This window comes from Hyperolius riggenbachi, chromosome 11, assembly GCF_040937935.1.
Source record: "Hyperolius riggenbachi isolate aHypRig1 chromosome 11, aHypRig1.pri, whole genome shotgun sequence".
Lineage (NCBI taxonomy): Eukaryota > Metazoa > Chordata > Amphibia > Anura > Hyperoliidae > Hyperolius > Hyperolius riggenbachi.
In genome coordinates, this window is record NC_090656.1 from 253,550,290 (window position 1) to 253,576,152 (window position 25,863).

Below are 25,863 nucleotides of genomic sequence, written 5' to 3' on the forward strand. Positions count from 1 at the left end.
TGGCTGCATGCTTGTTGCAGGGCCGGGACTCCACTGGCTGCATGCTTGTTGCAGGGCCGGGGCTCCACTGGCTGCATGCTTGTTGCAGGGCCGGGACTCCACTGGCTGCATGCTTGTTGCAGGGCCGGGACTCCACTGGCTGCATGCTTGTTGCAGGGCTGGGACTCCACTGACTGCATGCTTGTTGCAGGGCCGGGGCTCCACTGGCTGCATGCTTGTTGCAGGGCCGGGACTCCACTGGCTGCATGCTTGTTGCGGGGCTGGGACTCCACTGGCTGCATGCTTGTTGCGGGGCTGGGACTCCGCTGGCTGCATGCTTGTTGCGGGGCTGGGACTCCACTGGCTGCATGCTTGTTGCAGGGCCGGGACTCCACTGACTGCATGCTTGTTGCAGGGCCGGGGCTCCACTGGCTGCATGCTTGTTGCAGGGCCGGGACTCCACTGGCTGCATGCTTGTTGCAGGGCTGGGACTCCACTGGCTGCATGCTTGTTGCAGGGCTGGGACTCCACTGACTGCATGCTTGTTGCAGGGCCGGGGCTCCACTGGCTGCATGCTTGTTGCAGGGCCGGGACTCCACTGGCTGCATGCTTGTTGCGGGGCTGGGACTCCACTGGCTGCATGCTTGTTGCGGGGCTGGGACTCCGCTGGCTGCATGCTTGTTGCGGGGCTGGGACTCCACTGGCTGCATGCTTGTTGCAGGGCTGGGACTCCACTGGCTGCATGCTTGTTGCAGGGCTGGGACTCCACTGGCTGCATGCTTGTTATAGGGCTGGGACTCCGCTGGCTGCATGCTTGTTGCGGGGCTGGGACTCCGCTGGCTGCATGCTTGTTGCGGGGCTGGGACTCCGCTGGCTGCATGCTTGTTGCGGGGCTGGGACTCCGCTGGCTGCATGCTTGTTGCGGGGCTGGGACTCCACTGGCTGCATGCTTGTTGTAGGGCTGGCTGCATGCTTGTTGTAGGGCTGGGACTCCGCTGGCTTCATGCTTGTTGCAGGGCTGGGACTCCGCTGGCTTCATGCTTGTTGCAGGGCTGGGACTCCACTGGCTGCATGCTTGTTGCAGGGCTGGGACTCCGCTGGCTGCATGCTTGTTGCAGGGCTGGGACTCCGCTGGCTGCATGCTTGTTGCAGGGCTGGGACTCCGCTGGCTGCATGCTTGTTGCAGGGCTGGGACTCCGCTGGCTGCATGCTTGTTGCAGGGCTGGGACTCCGCTGGCTGCATGCTTGTTGCAGGGCTGGGACTCCGCTGGCTGCATGCTTGTTGCAGGGCTGGGACTCCGCTGGCTGCATGCTTGTTGCAGGGCTGGGACTCCGCTGGCTGCATGCTTGTTGCAGGGCTGGGACTCCGCTGGCTGCATGCTTGTTGCAGGGCTGGGACTCCGCTGGCTGCATGCTTGTTGCAGGGCTGGGACTCCGCTGGCTGCATGCTTGTTGCAGGGCTGGGACTCCGCTGGCTGCATGCTTGTTGCAGGGCTGGGACTCCGCTGGCTGCATGCTTGTTGCAGGGCTGGGACTCCGCTGGCTGCATGCTTGTTGCAGGGCTGGGACTCCGCTGGCTGCATGCTTGTTGCAGGGCTGGGACTCCGCTGGCTGCATGCTTGTTGCAGGGCTGGGACTCCGCTGGCTGCATGCTTGTTGCAGGGCTGGGACTCCGCTGGCTGCATGCTTGTTGCAGGGCTGGGACTCCGCTGGCTGCATGCTTGTTGCAGGGCTGGGACTCCGCTGGCTGCATGCTTGTTGCAGGGCTGGGACTCCGCTGGCTGCATGCTTGTTGCAGGGCTGGGACTCCGCTGGCTGCATGCTTGTTGCAGGGCTGGGACTCCGCTGGCTGCATGCTTGTTGCAGGGCTGGGACTCCGCTGGCTGCATGCTTGTTGCAGGGCTGGGACTCCGCTGGCTGCATGCTTGTTGCAGGGCTGGGACTCCGCTGGCTGCATGCTTGTTGCAGGGCTGGGACTCCGCTGGCTGCATGCTTGTTGCAGGGCTGGGACTCCGCTGGCTGCATGCTTGTTGCAGGGCTGGGACTCCGCTGGCTGCATGCTTGTTGCAGGGCTGGGACTCCGCTGGCTTCATGCTTGTTGCAGGGCTGGGACTCCGCTGGCATCATGCTTGTTGCAGGGCTGGGACTCCGCTGGCTGCATGCTTGTTGCAGGGCTGCGACTTCACTGGCTGCATGCTTGTTGCAGGGCTGCGACTTCACTGGCTGCATGCTTGTTGCAAGGCTGTGACTCCACTGGCTGCATGCTTGTTGCAGGACTGTGGCTCCACTAGCTGCATGCTTGTTACAGGGCTGGGACTTCACTGGCTGCATGCTTGTGGCAGGTGTGTGACAAACAACTAAAGCCAAAAGCTCAGCAGGACAGCCAGGCAACCGGCACTGTTTAAAAAGGAATGAAGATGGCAGCCTCTGTGTTCCTCTCACTTTAGGTTCCCTTTAACATCATGGTACATTGGCAAACATGGATGGCACATTTACAGAAAGAGGCAGCTAACACAGAACTACACTAAGCCCCAAGCACTGGTCAGTAGGGATGGCAATGCTTACCAGTAGGATTGGTCAATGACATGCAAATCATTTTGAGTTGATGCAGGATTATACTAATTTTGCATGCAAATTTATGCAGCTGAAAATCTGACTCATTGAATTTTACCTCAGCAGGATTTCATTGGTTCATTTTCAAACTGCATAAATTTGCACACAGAATTTGAACTTATGGAGAAGCATGTGATCATCTTGATCAGCTGATAGATTTGTGAGGTCCTGATTTGCTGTGATGACTTTCTGGTATAACACCTGATCAGGACCAGCAAATCAGAGCCTTACAAATCTATCAGCTGATCACATGCTTCTCCATAAATTCTCCTAAGCATTGCTGTCCCTACACTGGTCTGCTACAGCTCACATTGCAGGATGCTGATCAGGAGCTGGCCATACACGCATCACTTTTTCCCTGATACTGCAAACCGACTGATTACTCTCTATTGTGATCGATTCCTGCCACACACAGGACATTAATATTCCAATATTCCATTTCAGCAGGAAATAGGCAGTAGATTAAACGTCATAATTGCATTGAATGATGCAGAGAAACATTTTGGCCAATCAACCACCGCTCCTGTCCCATCCAGAGATTTTTCATCCTGTCCAATCGATAGTTCAGATCAATTTCAAGTGAAAAAACTAATCAAAATTCGATTGGACACATTGGGCTCAATTCACAAAACTTTTCATAAATGACTTATTTAACACTTAAAGGGAACCAGAGAAGAAGCACCCTCATGTATTTTACCATATATATCAGTGGGAACATTAGAGAAAACACCTACCCTGCTCTCTGTTTCATCCTTCACTGCTCAGTCTGCTTGTTACCAGCCCTGATAAAATCCCTGACTGAGCATTCAGTCTGGCTTTGTTCAGGAATCTTTATAGCGGAGTCTGTCTTCTCTGATGTCTTTTCAAGCCCAAGCCTGCCCCCTTGTGGCTCTGCTCAGGAATCATTATAGCTGAGTCATTATAGCAAAGCCAGACTGAATGCTCAGTGGGGGATTTTATCAGGGCTGATGACAAGCAGGCTGAGCAGTGAAGGATGAAACAGAGAGCAGGGTAAGTGTTTTCTCTAATGTTCCCACTGATATATATGGTAACATACATGAGGGTGCTTCCTCTCTGGTTCACTTTAATTGATAAAAATAACCTTTCAGCACATTTACAAGCAAAATAATCACTCAAAGTAAGTTGTTCCTGATTAACTTCATTTCAATATTACCTTTCTTACTTTAATTATATTATATTTTTGCTCTTTGGGAGCTTAAAAAAGTAACATAGATAAGGTGAAAAAGCTTTGTGAATCATTGGATTTATAGCAGATTTGATCAGAATGATTGAATCTGCCAGGAATCAAACAGGGAAACGGATGCGTGATTAAGGTGTTGGCAGAGATTAAGGCCCCATACACACATCAGACTATAGTCTTTTGAAAATGAAAGATCACAGACCAATTTTACCTCCTTCCATGTAGTATGAGAGCCACACCTACACAGTCTATTCTATGGAGCTGAACTCCCCATCAGACAGAAATCTTACCCCCTTCCATGTAGTATGAGAGCCATACCTACACAGTCTATTCTATGGAGCTACACTCCCCATCAGACAGAAATCTTACCCCCTTCCATGTAGTATGAGAGCCACACCTACACAGTCTATTCTATGGAGCTACACTCCCCATCAGACAGAAATCTTACCCCCTTCCATGTAGTATGAGAGCCACACCTACACAGTCTATTCTATGGAGCTACACTCCCCATCAGACAGAAATCTTACCCCCTTCCATGTAGTATGAGAGCCACACCTACACAGTCTATTCTATGGAGCTGCACTCCCCATCAGATAGAAATCTTACCCCCTTCCATGTAGTATGAGAGCCATACTCTACACAGTCTATTCTATGGAGCTGCACTCCCCATCAGACAGAAATCTTACCCCCTTCCATGTAGTATGAGAGCCATACCTATACAGTCTATTCTATGGAGCTGCACTCCCCATCAGACAGAAATCTTACCCCCTTCCATGTAGTATGAGAGCCACACCTACACAGTCTATTCTATGGAGCTGCACTCCCCATCAGACAGAAATCTTACCACCCTCCATGTAGTATGAGAGCCACACCTACACAGTCTATTCTATGGAGCTGCACTCCCCATCAGATAGAGATCTTACCCCCTTCCATGTAGTATGAGAGCCATACCTACACAGTCTATTCTATGGAGCTGAACTCCCCATCAGACAGAAATCTTACCCCCTTCCATGTAGTATGAGAGCCATACCTACACAGTCTATTCTATGGAGCCGAACTCCCCATCAGACAGAAATCTTACCCCCTTCCATGTAGTATGAGAGCCACACCTACACAGTCTATTCTATGGAGCTGCACTCCCCATCAGACAGAAATCTTACCCCCTTCCATGTAGTATGAGAGCCATACCTACACAGTCTATTCTATTGAGCTGCACTCCTCATCAGACAGAAATCTTACCCCCTTCCATGTAGTATGAGAGCCATACCTACACAGTCTATTCTATGGAGCTGCACTCCCCATCAGACAGAAATCTTACCACCCTTCATGTAGTATGAGAGCCATACCTACACAGTCTATTCTATGGAGCTGCACTCCCCATCAGACAGAAATCTTACCCCCTTCCATGTAGTATGAGAGCCATACCTACACAGTCTATTCTATGGAGCTGCACTCCCCATCAGACAGAAATCTTACCACCCTCCATGTAGTATGAGAGCCACACCTACACAGTCTATTCTATGGAGCTACACTCCCCATCAGACAGAAATCTTACCCCCTTCCATGTAGTATGAGAGCCATACCTACACAGTCTATTCTATGGAGCTGCACTCCCCATCAGACAGAAATCTTACCACCCTCCATGTAGTATGAGAGCCACACCTACACAGTCTATTCTATGGAGCTACACTCCCCATCAGACAGAAATCTTACCCCCTACCATGTAGTATGAGAGCCACACCTACACAGTCTATTCTATGGAGCTACACTCCCCATCAGACAGAAATCTTACCCCCTTCCATGTAGTATGAGAGCCACACCTACACAGTCTATTTTATGGAGCTGCACTCCCCATCAGATAGAAATCTTACCTCCTTCCATGTAGTATGAGAGCCACACCTACACAGTCTATTCTATGGAGCTGCACTCCCCATCAGACAGAGATCTTACCCCCTTCCATGTAGTATGAGAGCCACACCTACACAGTCTATTCTATGGAGCTGCACTCACCATCAGACAGAAATCTTACCCCCTTCCATGTAGTATGAGAGCCATACCTACACAGTCTATTCTATTGAGCTGCACTCCTCATCAGACAGAAATCTTACCCCCTTCCATGTAGTATGAGAGCCACACCTACACAGTCTATTCTATGGAGCTGCACTCCCCATCAGACAGAAATCTTACCACCCTCCATGTAGTATGAGAGCCATACCTACACAGTCTATTCTATGGAGCTGCACTCCCCATCAGACAGAGATCTTACCCCATTCCATGTAGTATGAGAGCCATACTATACAGTCTATTCTATGGAGATGCACTCCTCATCAGACAGAGATCTTACCCCCTTCCATGTAGTATGAGAGCTACACCTACACAGTCTATTCTATGGAGCTGCACTCCCCATCATACAGAAATCTTACCCCCTTCCATGTAGTATGAGAGCCATACTCTACACTGTCTATTCTATGGAGCTGAACTCCCCATCATACAGAAATCTTACCCCCCTCCATGTAGTATGAGAGCCACACCTACACAGTCTACTCTATGGAGCTGAACTCCCCATCAGACAGAAATCTTACCCCCTTCCATGTAGTATGAGAGCCACACCTACACAGTCTATTCTATGGAGCTGCACTCCCCATCAGACAGAAATCTTACCACCCTCCATGTAGTATGAGAGCCATACCTACACAGTCTATTCTATGGAGCTGCACTCCCCATCAGACAGAGATCTTACCCCCTTCCATGTAGTATGAGAGCCATACTATACAGTCTATTCTATGGAGCTGCACTCCCCATCAGACAGAAATATTACCCCCTTCCATGTAGTATGAGAGCCACACCTACACAGTCTATTCTATGGAGCTGCACTCCCCATCAGATAGAAATCTTACCCCCTTCCATGTAGTATGAGAGCCGTACCTACACAGTCTATTCTATGGAGCTACACTCCCCATCAGACAGAAATCTTACCCCCTTCCATGTAGTATGAGAGCCACACCTACACAGTCTATTCTATGGAGCTTTACTCCCCATCAGACAGAAATCTTACCCCCTTCCATGTAGTATGAGAGCCATACTCTACACGGTCTATTCTATGGAGCTGCACTCCCCATCAGACAGAAATCTTACCCCCTTCCATGTAGTATGAGAGCCACACCTACACAGTCTATTCTATGGAGCTTTACTCCCCATCAGACAGAAATCTTACCCCCTTCCATGTAGTATGAGAGCCATACTCTACACAGTCTATTCTATGGAGCTGCACTCCCCATCAGATAGAGATCTTACCCCCTTCCATGTAGTATGAGAGCCACACCTACACAGTCTATTCTATGGAGCTGAACTCCCCATCAGACAGAAATCTTACCCCCCTCCATGTAGTATGAGAGCCATACCTACACAGTCTATTCTATGGAGCTGCACTCCCCATCAGACAGAAATCTTACCCCCTTCCATGTAGTATGAGAGCCACACCTACACAGTCTATTCTATGGAGCTGATCTCCCCATCAGACAGAAATCTTACCCCCTTCCATGTAGTATGAGAGCCACACCTACACAGTCTATTCTATGGAGCTGCACTCCCCATTAGACAGAGATCTTACCCCCTTCCATGTAGTATGAGAGTCACACCTACACAGTCTATTCTATGGAGCTGCACTCCCCATCAGACAGAAATCTTACCCCCTTCCATGTAGTATGAGAGCCATACCTACACAGTCTATTCTATGGAGCTGCACTCCCCATCAGACAGAAATCTTTGCAAAATGCTGCACACAAAGATGCTGTAGACATTCAAAAGATCATTATCTGCAAAAGATCTGTTCCTGCCAAAGATCCGTTCCTCCAAAATGCATTCATAGTCTATGAGATCTGCAGATCATCATACACACTTGGTTTAACAGACATTCATCTGCAGATCAGACAATCATCTGCAGATCTGAAAATCCATCCTGGTGGATCTGATCTGCAGATGAATGTCTGTTAAACAAGGTGTGTATGAGGATCTGCAGATATCATAGACTATGAATGCAATTTGCAGGAACTGATCTTTTGCAGGAACAGATCTTTTACAGATGCTGATCTTTTGTGTCTGTACAGCATCTGTGTGTGCAGCATCTTGCAAAGATTTCTGTCTGATGGGGAGTGCAGCTCCATAGAATAGACTGTGTAGGTGTGGCTCTCATACTACATGGAAGGGGGTAAGATTTCTGTCTGATGGGGAGTTCAGCTCCATAGAATAGACTGTGTAGGTGTGGCTCTCATACTACATGGAAGGGGGTAAGATTTCTGTCTGATGGGGAGTTCAGCTCCATAGAATAGACTGTGTAGGTGTGGCTCTCATACTACATGGAAGGGGGTAAGATTTCTGTCTGATGGGGAGTGCAGCTCCATAGAATAGACTGTGTAGGTGTGGCCCTCATACTACATGGAAGGGAGTAAGATTTCTGTCTGATGGGGAGTGCAGCTCCATAGAATAGACTGTGTAGGTGTGGCTCTCATACTACATGGAAGGGGGAAAGATTTCTGTCTGATGGGGAGTGCAGCTCCATAGAATAGACTGTGTAGGTGTGGCCCTCATACTACATGGAAGGGGGTAAGATTTCTGTCTGATGGGGAGTTCAGCTCCATAGAATAGACTGTGTAGGTGTGGCTCTCATACTACATGGAAGGGGGTAAGATTTCTGTCTGATGGGGAGTGCAGCTCCATAGAATAGACTGTGTAGGTGTGGCTCTCATACTACATGAAAGGGGGTAAGATTTTTGTCTGATGGGGAGTTCAGCTCCATAGAATAGACTGTGTAGGTATGGCTCTCATACTACATGGAGGGGGGTAAGATTTCTGTCTGATGGGGAGTTCAGCTCCATAGAATAGACTGTGTAGGTGTGGTTCTCATACTACATGGAAGGGGGTAAGATTTCTGTCTGATGGGGAGTGCAGCTCCATAGAATAGACTGTGTAGGTGTGGCTCTCATACTACATGGAAGGGGGTAAGATTTCTGTCTGATGGGGAGTGCAGCTCCATAGAATAGACTGTGTAGAGTATGGCTCTCATACTACATGGAAGGGGGTAAGATTTCTGTCTGATGGGGAGTGCAGCTCCATAGAATAGACTGTGTAGGTGTGGCTCTCATACTACATGGAAGGGGGTAAGATTTCTGTCTGATGGGGAGTGCAGCTCCATAGAATAGACTGTGTAGGTGTGGCTCTCATACTACATAGAAGGGGGTAAGATTTCTGTCTGATGGGGAGTGCAGCTCCATAGAATAGACTGTGTAGGTGTGGCTCTCATACTACATGGAAGGTGGTAAGATCTCTGTCTGATGGGGAGTGCAGCTCCATAGAATAGACTGTGTAGGTGTGGCTCTCATACTACATGGAAGGTGGTAAGATTTCTGTCTGATGGGGAGTGCAGCTCCATAGAATAGACTGTGTAGGTGTGGCTCTCATACTACATGGAAGGGGGTAAGATTTCTGTCTGATGGGGAGTGCAGCTCCATAGAATAGACTGTGTAGGTGTGGCTCTCATACTACATGGAAGGGGGTAAGATTTCTGTCTGATGGGGAGTGCAGCTCCATAGAATAGACTGTGTAGGTATGGCTCTCATACTACATGGAAGGGGGTAAGATTTCTGTCTGATGTGGAGTGCAGCTCCATAGAATAGACTGTGTAGAGTATGGCTCTCATACTACATGGAAGGGGGTAAGATTTCTGTCTGATGGGGAGTGCAGCTCCATAGAATAGACTGTGTAGGTATGGCTCTCATACTACATGGAAGGGGGTAAGATTTCTGTCTGATGGGGAGTACAGCTCCATAGAATAGACTGTGTAGGTGTGGCTCTCATACTACATGGAAGGGGGTAAGATTTCTGTCTGATGGGGAGTGCAGCTCCATAGAATAGACTGTGTAGGTGTGGCTCTCATACTACATGGAAGGGGGTAAGATTTCTGTCTGATGGGGAGTGCAGCTCCATAGAATAGACTGTGTAGGTGTGGCTCTCATACTACATGGAATGGGGGTAAGATTTCTGTCTGATGGGGAGTGTAGCTCCATAGAATAGACTGTGTAGAGTATGGCTCTCATACTACATAGAAGGGGGTAAGATTTCTGTCTGATGGGGAGTGCAGCTCCATAGAATAGACTGTGTAGGTGTGGCTCTCATACTACATGGAAGGGTGGTAAGATTTCTGTCTGATGGGGAGTTCAGCTCCATAGAATAGACTGTGTAGGTGTGGCTCTCATACTACATGGAAGGGGGTAAGATTTCTGTCTGATGGGGAGATCAGCTCCATAGAATAGAGTCTAGACTGTGTAGGTGTGGCTCTCATATTGCATGGGAGGGGGTAAGATTTCTGTCTGATAGGGGAGTGCAGCTCCATAGAATAGACTGTGTAGAGTATGGCTCTCATACTGCATGGAAGGGGGTAAGATTGGTCTGTGATCTTTCATTTTCCAAAGACTATGGTCTGATGTGTGTATGAGCCTTAACGATGTCATTGAAAGCCACATGGTATTTGCTGACTGGTGGGAGAGTCTGGCTAGGGATGGTCACTGACATGCTAATACTGCCAAGTTCATGCAAATGTATGCACCTTGTAAGGTCTTGTTCGCACTAAGGGCGTTTTCACAATTTTTTAAGCGCCGGCGATTTGCAAAACTGCCCTGAAAGCACTTGTGCGATGATTCCCTATGATAAGAGTTCACATCTGAGTGGTTTGTTTCCGATCCGCTCAGCAAAGCGCTGCCTGTACTATTTTTCGGACGATTTTACTACAATGGAAGGTATAGGAAAAGCGCAAAACGCTCACAAAATTGCTGTTTGCGGCGATTGCGTTCGCGCTTTGATGAATAAATACAATGTATTTATTAATTTCCAGGTCAAAGAGTTCACTTCCTGACTTGCGACAGGAAGTGAAAAAACAAATAGCTCTGCAAACGCGCTTTGAAAAGCGATTTACATAAAATCGAAGCGCGCAGGTAAACGCCGAGAGGAGAAAAAAAAAGTGCAAAAAAAACCAAAAATCGCTGGCGGCAGTGATTTCAGATGTGAACAAAGCATAAATGGTCAAATCAAATGCAACATCTGCTGGATTTCATCCCCACTCCCACAGCTGCATAAATTTGCATCAACTCTGAAGGATTAGCATGCCACTGACCTTTACTTCTGAACTAATCAAAGAGACGTAAATACTTCCTAGATTATGCACATTTTTATGCAAATATACTTAGTTTGAAAATAGACCAATTTAATCCCAGGTTTAGATGGATTGGTCCATTTTGAAGCTGCATGTATTTGCATAAATTTGCATCAGCTCAGAAGTATTTGCATATCATTGATCATCCCTAGTTCAGAACTCTAGTGGTCACAGCTTGGGCAAGAGTTTGCTGCGGCACAAATTATAGCGCTTCGAGTTTTCACAAATAAGTGTGTTTTGCAAATTACAAAACACAAGTGTATGTTTCATCCACAGACTCATTGATTTCCATGGGAGAGCAGAGGGGGGCGGAATCTGCTGTGACAGACCAGCTGTGCCGGGCTTTGGGGTCTACACACATCATACACTAATCACAGGAGGGAAGCAGGCCACATATACAACACAAGACACCGCTACAGCTACTTCTACACAGACCTTCAGGTCCAGACGCTGCAATATAGCGGGGTATGCTGGGAAATCCTGGAGGGAGAGACGCACCTTAGACTCAGTATCGGCTTATTATACTCCTGACTCACTGTCTGCTACCGTCATACAACAGTACTTTATCTGCTGCACATCTGCTCTCTGCTACTCAGGTCTGTGTCCGTCATACAACAGTACTTTATCTGCTACACACCTGCTCTATGCTACTCTGGTCTGCTACCGTCATACAACAGTACTTTATCTGCTGCACATCTGCTCTCTGCTACTCAGGTCTGTTTATGTCATATAACAGTACTTTATCTGCTGCACATCTGCTCTCTGCTGCTCAGGTCTGTTTATGTCATATAACAGTACTTTAGCTGCTACGCATCTGCTCTCTGCTACTCGGGTCTGTGTCTGTCATATAATACAGTACTTTACCTGCTACGCATCTGCTCTCTACTACTCAGGTCTGTGTCTGTCATATAATACAGTACTTTATCTGCTACGCATCTGCTCTCTGCTACTCAGGTCTGTTTATGTCATATAACAGTACTTTATCTGCTACACATCTGCTTTCTGCTACTCAGGTCTGTGTCTGTCATATAATGCAGTACTTTAGCTGCTACACATCTGCTTTCTGCTACTCAGGTCTGTTTACGTCATAACAGTACTTTAGCTGCTACACATCTGCTATCTGCTACTCAGGTCTGTTTATGTCATATAATACAGTACTTTAGCTGCTACACATCTGCTATCTGCTACTCAGGTCTGTTTATGTCAAATAACAGTACTTTATCTGCTACACAGCTGCTCTATGCTACTCAGGTCTGCTACCGTCATACAACAGTACTTTATCTGCTACACATCTGCGCTCTGCTACTCATGTCGCTTTATGTCATATTACAGTACTTTATCTGCTACACAGGCCTGTTTATGTCATAACAGTACTTTATCTGCTACACATCTGCTTTCTGCTACTCAGGTCTGTGTCTGTCATATAATAGTACTTTATCTTCTACACGCCTGCTAATATTAATAATGTAAGGTTTATGACTGTCTATGGCTGGTTTTAGAGTGTAAGCTCCTCTGAGTGACATGGCTATGTACTGTGTAAAGTGCTGCAGAAGAGGTCAGAGCTATATGAACACATAATAATAATAATAATAATATGATAGGACATTACACTATGACTATGGAAGGATTAGAGTGTGAGCTCCTCTGAGGACAGTCAGTGACATGACTATGTACTCTGTAATGTGTTGCAGAAGATGTCAGTGCTATATAATACATAATAATAATATGGTAGGACATTAGACTATGACTATGGTAGGATTAGAGTGTGAGCTCCTCTGAGGACAGTCAGTGACATGACTATGTACTCTGTAAAGTGCTGCAGAAGATGTCAGTGCTATATAAATACATATTAATAATATGGTAGGACATTACACTATGACTATGGTAGGATTAGAGTGTGAGCTCCTCTGAGGACAGTCAGTGACATGACTATGTACTCTGTAAAGTGCTGAAGAAGATGTCCGTGCTATATAAATACATAATAATAATATAGTAGGACATTATACTATGACTATGGTAGGATTAGAGTGTGAGCTCCTCTGGGGACAGTCAGTGACATGACTATGTACTCTGTAAAGTGCTGCAGAAGATGTCAGTGCTATATACATACATAATAATGATATGGGAAAACATTAGACTATGACTATGGTAGGATTAGAGTGTGAGCTCCTCTGAGGACAGTCAGTGACATGACTATGTACTCTGTACAGTGCTGCAGCCACATAACACTACAACCACGCACACTCTGCAATGGTCATTTAATAATTGAATGGAATATTATTTTAGCCTGTGGATCACTTTCATACTAGCAGCTAGCGAGTTCGGTCGCCTCCTGCGCTCTCTAGGAATAGGAGGACCTTGCCCTTCCAGACATCATCACTTTCTCTGCTCAGCGCAGCTCGGGCCGCGTTTCCGGCAATGTGCAGGCGAAGGTGTCACCGCAGCCGGCTCCCTGCCGAGCGCCCGGGACTCCGCGCCAAATTAAATAAATCTAAATCCATCTGAAATGACCTCAGTGCTCTGGAAGGGGGCTGAAGGGGGCGATGGAAGGAATAAAGTGGCGGTTTTGGGACGCTGCCACATAAAACAGCTCAGTCTGGAATAATCCGCCATACAAGCTATTTCCATGATGTCATCGTGTCCCCGCAGTGCACTGAGTGACATGCGTGCAGCTGGGTGCGGGGAAACGGCCTGTGCGCAAAACATGGCATCCCCTGCGGCTTTCACATTGTGATCCTGTGCGCCTCCCTCCATCGCCGAGAGATGCCTCTACACTCTCAGCTCCGCTAGTGGTGCCCTGTCGCCATGGTTACAGGAGACGGTCGACGCAAGAATTTGGCAGTTAGAGGAAAACTTAAATGCCTGCACACTGAAATGGGAATGCTGATTTTAAGAACACCGATAGTGCAAAGAAAATTGCTTAAAACCTGAATTTCCATGTATTTTGTTTTCATTTATTTTTTATTTTTAGTAAATTATTTAGCGCTCACATCTTCTGCAGCACTTTACAGAGTCGATAGTTGAGTCATCCACTGTTCTCAGAAGAGCTCACAATCTAATTCTATCATAGTGAATATCCTACCATATTATTATTATGTATTTATATAGCACTGACATCTTCTGCAGCACATTACAGAGTACATAGTCATGTCACTGACTGTCCTCAGAGGAGCTCACACTATAATCCAACCATAGTCATAGTGTAATGTCCTACCATATTATTATTATGTATTTATATAGCACTGACATCTTCTGCAGCACATTACAGAGTACATAGTCATGTCAGTGACTGTCCTCAGAGGAGCTCACAGTCTAATCCTACCATAGTCAGTCTAATGTCCTACCAAATTATTATTATGTATTTATATAGCACTGACATCTTCTGCAGCACATTACAGAGTACATAGTCATGTCACTGACTGTCCTCAGAGGAGCTCACACTCTAATCCTACCATAGTCATAGTCTAATGTCCTACCATATTATTATTATATATTTATATAGCACTGACATCTTCTGCAGCACATTACAGAGTACATAGTCATGTCACTGACTGTCCTCAGAGGAGCTCACACTCTAATCCTACCATAGTCATAGTCTAATGTCCTACCATATTATTATGTATTTATATAGCACTGACATCTTCTGCAGCACATTACAGAGTACATAGCCATGTCACTGACTGTCCTCAGAGGAGCTCACACTCTAATCCTACCATAGTCCTAGTGTAATGTCCTACCATATTATTATTATGTATTTATATAGCACTGACATCTCCTGCAGCACATTACAGAGTACATAGTCATGTTACTGACTGTCCTCAGAGGAGCTCACACTCGAATCCCTACCATAGTCATAGTCTAATATCCTACCATATTATTATTATGTATTTATATAGCACTGACCTCTTCTGCAGCACATTACAGAGTACATAGTCATGTCACTGACTGTCCTCAGAGGAGCTCACACTCTAATCCTACCATAGTCCTAGTCTAATGTCCTACCATATTATTATTATGTATTTATATAGCACTGACATCTCCTGCAGCACTGTACAGAGTACATAGTCATGTCACTGACTGTCCTCATAGGAGCTCACACTCTAATCCTGCCATAGTCCTAGTCTAATGTCTTACCGTATTATTATTATGTATTTCTATAGCACGGACATCTCCTGCAGCACATTACAGAGTACATAGTCATGTCACTGACTGTCCTCAGAGGAGCTCACACTCTAATCCTACCATAGTCATAGTCTAATGTCCTACCATATTATTATGTATTTATATAGCACTGACATCTCCTGCAGCACATTACAGAGTACATAGTCATGTCACTGACGGTCCTCAGAGGAGCTCACACTCTAATCCTACCATAGTCATAGTGTAATGTCCTACCATATTATTATTATGTATTATATAGCACTGACATCTCCTGCAGCACATTACAGAGTACATAGTCATGTCACTGACTGTCCTCAGAGGAGCTCACACTCTAATCCAACCATAGTCATAGTCTAATGTCCTCCCATATTATTATTATGTATTTATATAGCTCTGACATCTTCTGCAGCACATTACAGAGTACAGAGTCATGTCACTGACTGTCCTCAGAGGAGCTCACACTCTAATCCTACCATAGTCAGTCTAATGTCCTACCATATTATTATTATGTATTATATAGCACTGACATCTTCTGCAGCACTTTACAGAGTACATAGTCATGTCACTGACTGTCCTCAGAGGAGCTCACACTCTAATCCTACCATAGTCATAGTCTAATGTCCTACCATATTATTATGTATTTATATAGCACTGACATCTTCTGCAGCACATTACAGAGTACATAGTCATGTCACTGACTGTCCTCAGAGGAGCTCACACTCTCATCCTGCCATAGTCATAGCCTAATGTCCTACCATATTATTATTATGTATTTATATAGCACTGACATCTCCTGCAGCACATTACAGAGTACATAGCCATGTCACTGACTGTCCTCAGAGGAGCTCACACTCTAATCCTACCATAGTCCTAGTCTAATGTCCTACCATATTATTATGTATTTATATAGCACTGACATCTCCTGCAGCACATTACAGAGTACATAGTCATGTCACTGACTGTCCTCAGAGGAGCTCACACTCTAATCCTACCATAGTCATAGTGTAATGTCCAACCATATTATTATGTATTTATATAGCACTGACATCTTCTGCAGCACATTACAGAGTACATAGCCATGTCACTGACTGTCCTCAGAGGAGCTCACACTCTAATCCTACCATAGTCATAGTCTAATGTCCTACCATATTATTATTATGTATTTATATAGCTCTGACATCTTCTGCAGCACATTACAGAGTACAGAGTCATGTCACTGACTGTCCTCAGAGGAGCTCACACTCTAATCCTACCATAGTCAGTCTAATGTCCTACCATATTATTATTATGTATTTATATAGCACTGACATCTTCTGCAGCACTTTACAGAGTACATAGTCATGTCACTGACTGTCCTCAGAGGAGCTCACACTCTAATCCTACCATAGTCATAGTCTAATGTCCTACCATATTATTATTATGTATTTATATAGCAGTGACATCTCCTGCAGCACTGTACAGAGTACATAGTCATGTCACTGACTGTCCTCAGAGGAGCTCACACTCTAATCCTACCATAGTCATAGTCTAATGTCCTACCATATTATTATTATGTATATATATAGCACTGACATCTCCTGCAGCACTGTACATAGTCATGTCACTGACTGTCCTCAGAGGAGCTCACACTCTAATCCTACCATAGTCATAGTCTAATGTCCTACCATATTATTATTATGTATTTATATAGCACTGACATCTTATGCAGCACATTACAGAGTACATAGTCATGTCACTGACTGTCCTCAGAGGCGCTCACACTCTAATCCTACCATAGTCATAGTCTAATGCCCTACCATATTATTATTATGTATTTATATAGCACTGACATCTCCTGCAGCACATTACAGAGTACATAGTCATGTCACTGACTGTCCTCAGAGGAGCTCACACTCTAATCCTACCATAGTCATAGTGTAATGTCCTACCATATTATTATTATGTATTTATATAGCACTGACATCTTCTGCAGCACATTACAGAGTACATAGTCATGTCGCTGACTGTCCTCAGAGGAGCTCACACTCTAATCCTACCATAGTCATAGTCTAATGTCCTACCATGCTATATAAATCGTAAAATAACAAAAGTCTGTTTATATTGGTGATATAATTTGTTGTACGGCAACCCAGGGCATTTATTGCTGATAATAATAACAGGCTGCTAGCTCCTGGGCTGCACAGAGGCAGGGCCTGTGTGAGTGAGGGGCACAGAGAGTAAACAGCGGCCCTCTGAGTAATATGTGTGCACAGAGTGTCCTCACCTCCTGCAGCTGCTGTATGTGGATCCGACACGTCTCCAGATCGCTGTCTCCAGGAACCACAATGACTCCCAGTGGGAGAGCTGCAAACACCAGAGAGAAATAAAACACAGTGAGCTGGGACAGAATGAGGAGGACAAAGGGGGGGCAGAGGCAGAATATTCCCCGGAGGAGGGAGGACAAAAGTGGCAGAAAGTAAAACTCTCAGGAAAAGCTTCAAGCAGGGTAAAAACAGGTCAAACTCTTCTGCGAGCTCAAAGGAAAAACAAAACACAAAGCAGTGAAGTAGAATTCATACAGTTCATTGTAGACTTCTGCCTGGGAATCACCACTAAAAGTGTCACCAATAAATAAGTGATGAGATCCCAAATCCTCACACATCAAATTCAGGCGTGCAAACATGACTTTCCTCGCGCAGTGCAGCCACATGACTAACTCCTCCCACAACAGCGCAGTTACATGACTCTCCCGCCCACAACAGTGCAGCCACATGACTAACTCCGCCCGCAACAGCGCAGTTACATGACTCTCCCGCCCACAACAGTGCAGCCACATGACTAACTCCGCCCGCAACAGAGCAGCCGCATGACTCTCCCGCCCACAACAGTGCAGCCACATGACTAACCCCGCCCACGACAGTGCAGCCACATGACTAACCCCACCCACGACAGTGCAGCCACATGACTTCTGCCCACGACAGTGCAGCCACATGACTAACTCCACCCAGAACAGTGCAGCCACCTGACTCTCCCTGCAAACAACAGCGTAGCCGCATGACTCTCCCTGCCCACAACAGTGCAGCCACATGACTCTCCCTGCCTACAACAGTGCAGCCGCATGACTCTCCCTGCCCACAACAGTGCAGCCGCATGACTCTTCCTGCCCACAACAGTGCAGCCGCATGACTCTCCCTGCCCACAACAGTGCAGCCGCATGACTCTCCCTGCCCACAACAGTGTAGCCGCATGACTCTCCCTGCCCACAACAGTGCAGCCGCATGACTCTCCCTGCCCACAACAGTGCAGCCGCATGACTCTCCCTGCCCACAACAGCGTAGCCGCATGACTCTCCCTGCCCACAACAGTGCAGCCGCATGACTCTCCCTGCCCACAACAGTGCAGCCACATGACTAACTCCACCCAGAACAGTGCAGCCACCTGACTCTCCCTGCCCACAACAGCGTAGCCGCATGACTCTCCCTGCCCACAACAGTGCAGCCACATGACTCTCCCTGCCCACAACAGTGCAGCCGCCTGACTCTCCCTGCCCACAACAGTACAGCCGCATGACTCTCCCTGCCCACAACAGTGCAGCCGCATGACTCTCCCTGCCCACAACAGCGCAGCCACATGACTCTCCCTGCCCACAACAGTGCAGCCGCATGACTCTCCCTGCCCACAACAGTGCAGCCACATGACTAACTCCACCCAGAACAGTGCAGCCACCTGACTCTCCCTGCCCACAACAGCGTAGCCGCATGACTCTCCCTGCCCACAACAGTGCAGCCACATGACTCTCCCTGCCCACAACAGTGCAGCCACATGACTAACTCCACCCAGAACAGTGCAGCCACCTGACTCTCCCTGCCCACAACAGCGTAGCCGCATGACTCTCCCTGCCCACAACAGTGCAGCCACATGACTCTCCCTGCCCACAACAGTGCAGCCGCCTGACTCTCCCTGCCCACAACAGTACAGCCGCACGACTCTCCCTGCCCACAACAGTGCAGCCGCATGACCCTCCCGGCCCACAACAGCGTAGCCGCATGACTCTCCCTGCCCACAACAGCGTAGCCGCATGACTCTCCCTGCCCACAACAGCGTAGCCGCATGACTCTCCCTGCCCACAACAGTGCAGCCGCCTGACTCTCCCTGCCCACAACAGCGTAGCCTCATGACTCTCCCTGCCCACAACAGTGCAGCCACATGACTCTCCCTGCCCACAACAGTGCAGCCGCATGACTCTTCCTGCCCACAACAGTGCAGCCGCATGACTCTCCCTGCCCACAACAGCGTAGCCGCATGACTCTCCCTGCCCACAACAGCGTAGCCGCATGACTCTCCCTGCCCACAACAGCGTAGCCGCATGACTCTCCCTGCCCACAACAGCGTAGCCGCATGACTCTCCCTGCCCACAACAGCGTAGCCGCATGACTCTCCCTGCCCACAACAGCGTAGCCGCATGACTCTCCCTGCCCACAACAGCGTAGCCGCATGACTCTCCCTGCCCACAACAGTGCAGCCGCATGACCCTCCCGGCCCACAACAGCGTAGCCGCATGACTCTCCCTGCCCACAACAGCGTAGCCGCATGACTCTCCTGCCCACAACAGTGCAGCCGCATGACTCTCCCTGCCCACAACAGCGTAGCCGCATGACTCTCCCTGCCCACAACAGTACAGCCGCATGACTCTCCCTGCCCACAACAGCTTAGCCGCATGACTCTCCCTGCCCACAACAGCGTAGCCGCATGACTCTCCCTGCCCACAACAGCGCAGCCACATGACTCTCCCTGCCCACAACAGCGTAGCCGCATGACTCTCCCTGCCCACAACAGTGCAGCCGCATGACTCTCCCTGCCCACAACAGTGCAGCCACATGACTCTCCCTGCCCACAACAGTGCAGCCGCATGACTCTCCCTGCCCACAACAGTGCAGCCACATGACTCTCCCTGCCCACAACAGCGTAGCCGCATGACTCTCCCTGCCCACAACAGTGCAGCCGCATGACTCTCCCTGCCCACAACAGCGCAGCCGCATGACTCTCCCTGCCCACAACAGCGTAGCCGCATGACTCTCCCTGCCCACAACAGTGTAGCCGCATGACTCTCCCTGCCCACAACAGTGCAGCCGCATGACTCTCCCTGCCCACAACAGTGCAGCCGCATGACCCTCCCGGCCCACAACAGCGTAGCCGCATGACTCTCCCTGCCCACAACAGCGTAGCCGCATGACTCTCCCTGCCCACAACAGCGTAGCCGCATGACTCTCCCTGCCCACAACAGCGTAGCCGCATGACTCTCCCTGCCCACAACAGTGCAGCCACATGACTCTCCCTGCCCACAACAGTGCAGCCACATGACTCTCCCTGCCCACAACAGCGTAGCCGCATGACTCTCCCTGCCCACAACAGCGTAGCCGCATGACTCTCCCTGCCCACAACAGCGTAGCCGCATGACTCTCCCTGCCCACAACAGTGCAGCCACATGACTCTCCCTGCCCACAACAGTGCAGCCGCATGACCCTCCCGGCCCACAACAGTGCAGTCGCATGACTCTCCCTGCCCACAACAGCGCAGCCACATGACTCTCCCTGCCCACAACAGTGCAGCCGCATGACTCTCCCTGCCCACAACAGTGCAGCCACATGACTCTCCCTGCCCACAACAGTGCAGCCACATGACTCTCCCTGCCCACAACAGCGTAGCCGCAGGACTCTCCCCGCCCACAACAGTGCAGCCGCATGACTCTTCCTGCCCACAACAGTGCAGCCGCATGACTCTCCCTGCCCACAACAGTGCAGCTACATGACTCTCCCCGCCCACAACAGTGCAGCCGCATGACTCTTCCTGCCCACAACAGCGTAGCCGCATGACTCTCCCTGCCCACAACAGCGTAGCCGCATGACTCTCCCTGCCCACAACAGCGTAGCCGCATGACTCTCCCTGCCCACAACAGCGTAGCCACATGACTCTCCCTGCCCACAACAGCGTAGCCACATGACTCTCCCTGCCCACAACAGCGTAGCCGCATGACTCTCCCTGCCCACAACAGCGTAGCCGCATGACTCTCCCTGCCCACAACAGTACAGCCGCATGACCCTCCCGGCCCACAACAGCGTAGCCGCATGACTCTCCCTGCCCACAACAGCGTAGCCGCATGACTCTCCTGCCCACAACAGTGCAGCCGCATGACTCTCCCTGCCCACAACAGCGTAGCCGCATGACTCTCCCTGCCCACAACAGTACAGCCGCATGACTCTCCCTGCCCACAACAGCTTAGCCGCATGACTCTCCCTGCCCACAACAGCGTAGCCGCATGACTCTCCCTGCCCACAACAGCGTAGCCGCATGACTCTCCCCGCCCACAACAGTGCAGCCGCCTGACTCTCCCTGCCCACAACAGCGCAGCCGCATGACTCTCCCTGCCCACAACAGTGCAGCCGCATGACTCTCCCTGCCCACAACAGCGCAGCCGCACGACTCTCCCTGCCCACAACAGCGTAGCTGCATGACTCTCCCTGCCCACAACAGTGTAGCCGCATGACTCTCCCTGCCCACAACAGTGCAGCCGCATGACTCTCCCTGCCCACAACAGTGTAGCCGCATGACTCTCCCTGCCCACAACAGCGTAGCCGCATGACTCTCCCTGCCCACAACAGTGCAGCCACATGACTCTCCCTGCCCACAACAGCGTAGCCGCATGACTCTCCCTGCCCACAACAGTGCAGCCACATGACTCTCCCTGCCCACAACAGTGCAGCCGCATGACTCTCCCTGCCCACAACAGTGCAGCCGCATGACTCTCCCTGCCCACAACAGCGCAGCCACATGACTCTCCTGTCCACAACAGTGCAGCCTGCATGACTCTCCCTGCCCACAACAGCGTAGCCGCATGACCCTCCCTGCCCACAACAGTGCAGCCGCATGACTCTCCCTGCCCACAACAGTGCAGCCACATGACCCTCCCTGCCCACAACAGTGCAGCCGCATGACTCTCCCTGCCCACAACAGTGCAGCCGCATGACCCTCCCTGCCCACAACAGCGCAGCCGCATGACTCTCCCTGCCCACAACAGTGCAGCCGCATGACTCTCCCTGCCCACAACAGTGCAGCCACATGACTCTCCCTGCCCACAACAGCGTAGCCGCATGACTCTCCCTGCCCACAACAGCGTAGCCGCATGACTCTCCCTGCCCACAACGCAGCCACATGACCCTCCCTGCCCACAACAGTGCAGCCGCATGACTCTCCCTGCCCACAACAGTGCAGCCGCATGACCCTCCCTGCCCACAACAGCGCAGCCACATGACTCTCCCTGCCCACAACAGCGCAGCCACATGACTCTCCCTGCCCACAACAGCGCAGCCACATGACTCTCCCTGCCCACAACAGTGCAGCCGCATGACCCTCCCTGCCCACAACAGCGTAGCCGCATGACTCTCCCTGCCCACAACAGTGCAGCCACATGACTCTCCCTGCCCACAACAGCGTAGCCGCATGACTCTCCCTGCCCACAACAGTGCAGCCGCATGACCCTCCCTGCCCACAACAGCGTAGCCGCATGACTCTCCTGCCCACAACAGTGCAGCCACATGACTCTCCCTGCCCACAACAGTGCAGCCGCATGACTCTCCCTGCCCACAACAGCGTAGCCGCATGACTCTCCCTGCCCACAACAGTGTAGCCGCATGACTCTCCCTGCCCACAACAGTGCAGCCACATGACTCTCCCTGCCCACAACAGCGTAGCCGCATGACTCTCCCTGCCAACAACAGTGCAGCCGCATGACTCTCCCTGCCCACAACAGTGCAGCCACATGACTCTCCCTGCCCACAACAGTGCAGCCGCATGACCCTCCCTGCCCACAACAGCGCAGCCACATGACTCTCCCTGCCCACAACAGCGTAGCCGCATGACCCTCCCTGCCCACAACAGCGCAGCCACATGACTCTCCCTGCCCACAACAGCGCAGCCACATGACTCTCCCTGCCCACAACAGTGCAGCCGCATGACCCTCCCTGCCCACAACAGCGTAGCCGCATGACTCTCCTGCCCACAACAGTGCAGCCACATGACTCTCCCTGCCCACAACAGTGCAGCCACATGACTCTCCCTGCCCACAACAGCATAGCCGCATGACTCTCCCTGCCCACAACAGTGCAGCCGCATGACTCTCCCTGCCCACAACAGCGCAGCCGCATGACTCTCCCTGCCCACAACAGCGTAGCCGCATGACTCTCCCTGCCCACAACAGTGCAGCCGCATGACTCTCCCTGCCCACAACAGCGCAGCCGCATGACTCTCCCTGCCCACAACAGCGTAGCCGCATGACTCTCCCTGCCCACAACAGTGCAGCCGCATGACTCTCCCTGCCCACAACAGTGCAGCCACATGACTCTCCCTGCCCACAACAGCGTAGCCGCATGACTCTCCCTGCCCACAACAGCGTAGCCGCATGACTCTCCCTGCCCACAACAGTGCAGCCACATGACTCTCCCTGCCCACAACAGCGTAGCCGCATGACTCTCCCTGCCAACAACAGTGCAGCCGCATGACTCTCCCTGCCCACAACAGTGCAGCCACATGACTCTCCCTGCCCACAACAGTGCAGCCACATGACTCTCCCTGCCCACAACAGCGTAGCCTCATGACTCTCCCTGCCCACAACAGTGCAGCCGCATGACCCTCCCTGCCCACAACAGTGCAGCCACATGACTCTCCCTGCCCACAACAGTGCAGCCGCATGACTCTCCCTGCCCACAACAGTGCAGCCACATGACTCTCTCTGCCCACAACAGCGCAGCCACATGACTCTCCCTGCCCACAACAGTGCAGCCGCATGACTCTCCCTGCCCACAACAGTGCAGCCACATGACTCTCCCTGCCCACAACAGTGCAGCCACATGACTCTCCCTGCCCACAACAGTGCAGCCACATGACTCTCCCTGCCCACAACAGTGCAGCCGCATGACTCTCCCTGCCCACAACAGTGCAGCCACATGACTCTCCCTGCCCACAACAGTGCAGCCACATGACTCTCCCTGCCCACAACAGCGTAGCCGCCTGACTCTCCCTGCCCACAACAGTGCAGCCACATGACTCTCCCTGCCCACAACAGTGCAGCCACATGACTCTCCCTGCCCACAACAGTGCAGCCACATGACTCTCCCTGCCCACAACAGTGCAGCCGCATGACTTTCCCTGCCCACAACAGTGCAGCCGCATGACTCTCCCTGCCCACAACAGTACAGCCGCATGACTCTCCCTGCCCACAACAGCGTAGCCGCATGACTCTCCCTGCCCACAACAGTGCAGCCACATGACTCTCCCTGCCCACAACAGCGTAGCCGCATGACTCTCCCTGCCCACAACAGTGCAGCTACATGACTCTCCCCGCCCACAATAGTACAGCCACATGACTAACCCCACCCACAACAATGCAGCCGCATGACTCTCCCCCGCCCTCAACAATGCAGCCGCATGACTAACCCCCACCCACAACAGTGCAGGTACGTGACTCTCTCCGCCCACAATGAGAATGTGTGGTTTGTACAACCATGTGACACTGCATGCGAAGAATTCTCCTGGCCATGGTAGCGTGATGGAGGAGGTGTGTGGCATGTTTGAGGATGTGCACGGTGGCAGGTCACAGCCATTAATTTACTGCCAGCAGCACAGCAGATCGGGAGGAAGGCGAGGAGGCTGTGTAACTACAAGGGGGTTTGGGGTGAAAGAAGCCCCAGGTAAGTATGAATCCTCTTGCCCCCTCCGTCTCAGGTTAATGCATACTTATCAATGCTCCCAGTCGTCCACGGAGAGTGCCCTGGCTGCAACTCTGAAGCTCTTTACAGCCGGGGTTCCACTTAAGCTGTACTACAATGGCCAGTGGGAGCAGAGAGCGTAGTGTGAGTCCGGTTGCTGCCCGGGGCGGATGTGTTATAACCCTATGGCTATATGGGAAACGCATCCACACCTTCCATGAAAATCACAGACAGCAGAGGAGTGCAGCCTGCTTACCGCAACTGATCCAACAGATCTATTACAGACTGAACAGAATGGAACATTCTCCTGCTGACAGAAACGACCAGCAAGCACATCCATTCCACCGACAGTATACCAACACCAGGTAACCAATGGGAATACAAACTACAAGGCACTTTTTCCTGTGATTCGTCTAATGTGGTATACCTGATCATGTGCGCAAAGTGCCCCGAAGGAATGTATGTGGGAGAAACAAGACGGACCCTACGTGAGCGTGCGAATCATCACAGGTTCACCATGAACAACAAAACCGAATATGCTGATCCCCCTTTGCCCGCACACTTCTGCTCACATGGCCACAGTGAGCTTCTCATCACTGTATTAATATGCGGCATCAAATCGCACAAAGAAAGACTAAAAAGGGAGACTAAGTTCATACATTGGTTCAAAACTGTAGATGAGGGTTTAAATGAGGAATACAATTTCTTGTGCAGATATGATGGATTTTAAATCCCACTATCCTTTTATTTGATATATATTTTATTCCTTGTGCCATAATTCTGTTGATTGCTTGTGGTGGTAAGAAGGGCTTTAAATTCTACAATTTGCTTTAGCCTATAACAAACATTGTATGTAGCCTGACCAAGTTGTGTTTGAATGAGTTACAATGTCTCCTCATCACACTGAATCTGTAGAATGTGATGTTCAAACAAATGGTCTTATCTTTTGGTCATAAATTAGCTAG

At 50.1% G+C, this 25,863-nt stretch overlaps 1 protein-coding gene across 7 annotated transcripts in view; it reads right to left on the reverse strand.

The window, feature by feature from the left end:
• Positions 1–25,863, reverse strand: part of DGKZ (diacylglycerol kinase zeta) — a 514,388-nt gene that overhangs the window by 54,185 nt on the left and 434,340 nt on the right. For 6 of the 7 annotated variants that reach the window (XM_068260321.1, XM_068260320.1, XM_068260319.1 and 3 more), the window contains 2 exons: positions 17,422–17,501; positions 11,433–11,477 (listed from right to left, as the gene is read on the reverse strand). In XM_068260321.1, the coding sequence (XP_068116422.1) occupies positions 11,433–11,477; positions 17,422–17,501 (125 nt within the window). The remainder of the gene's footprint in view (positions 1–11,432; positions 11,478–17,421; positions 17,502–25,863) is intronic. The other variant, XM_068260316.1, reaches the window with a different exon arrangement.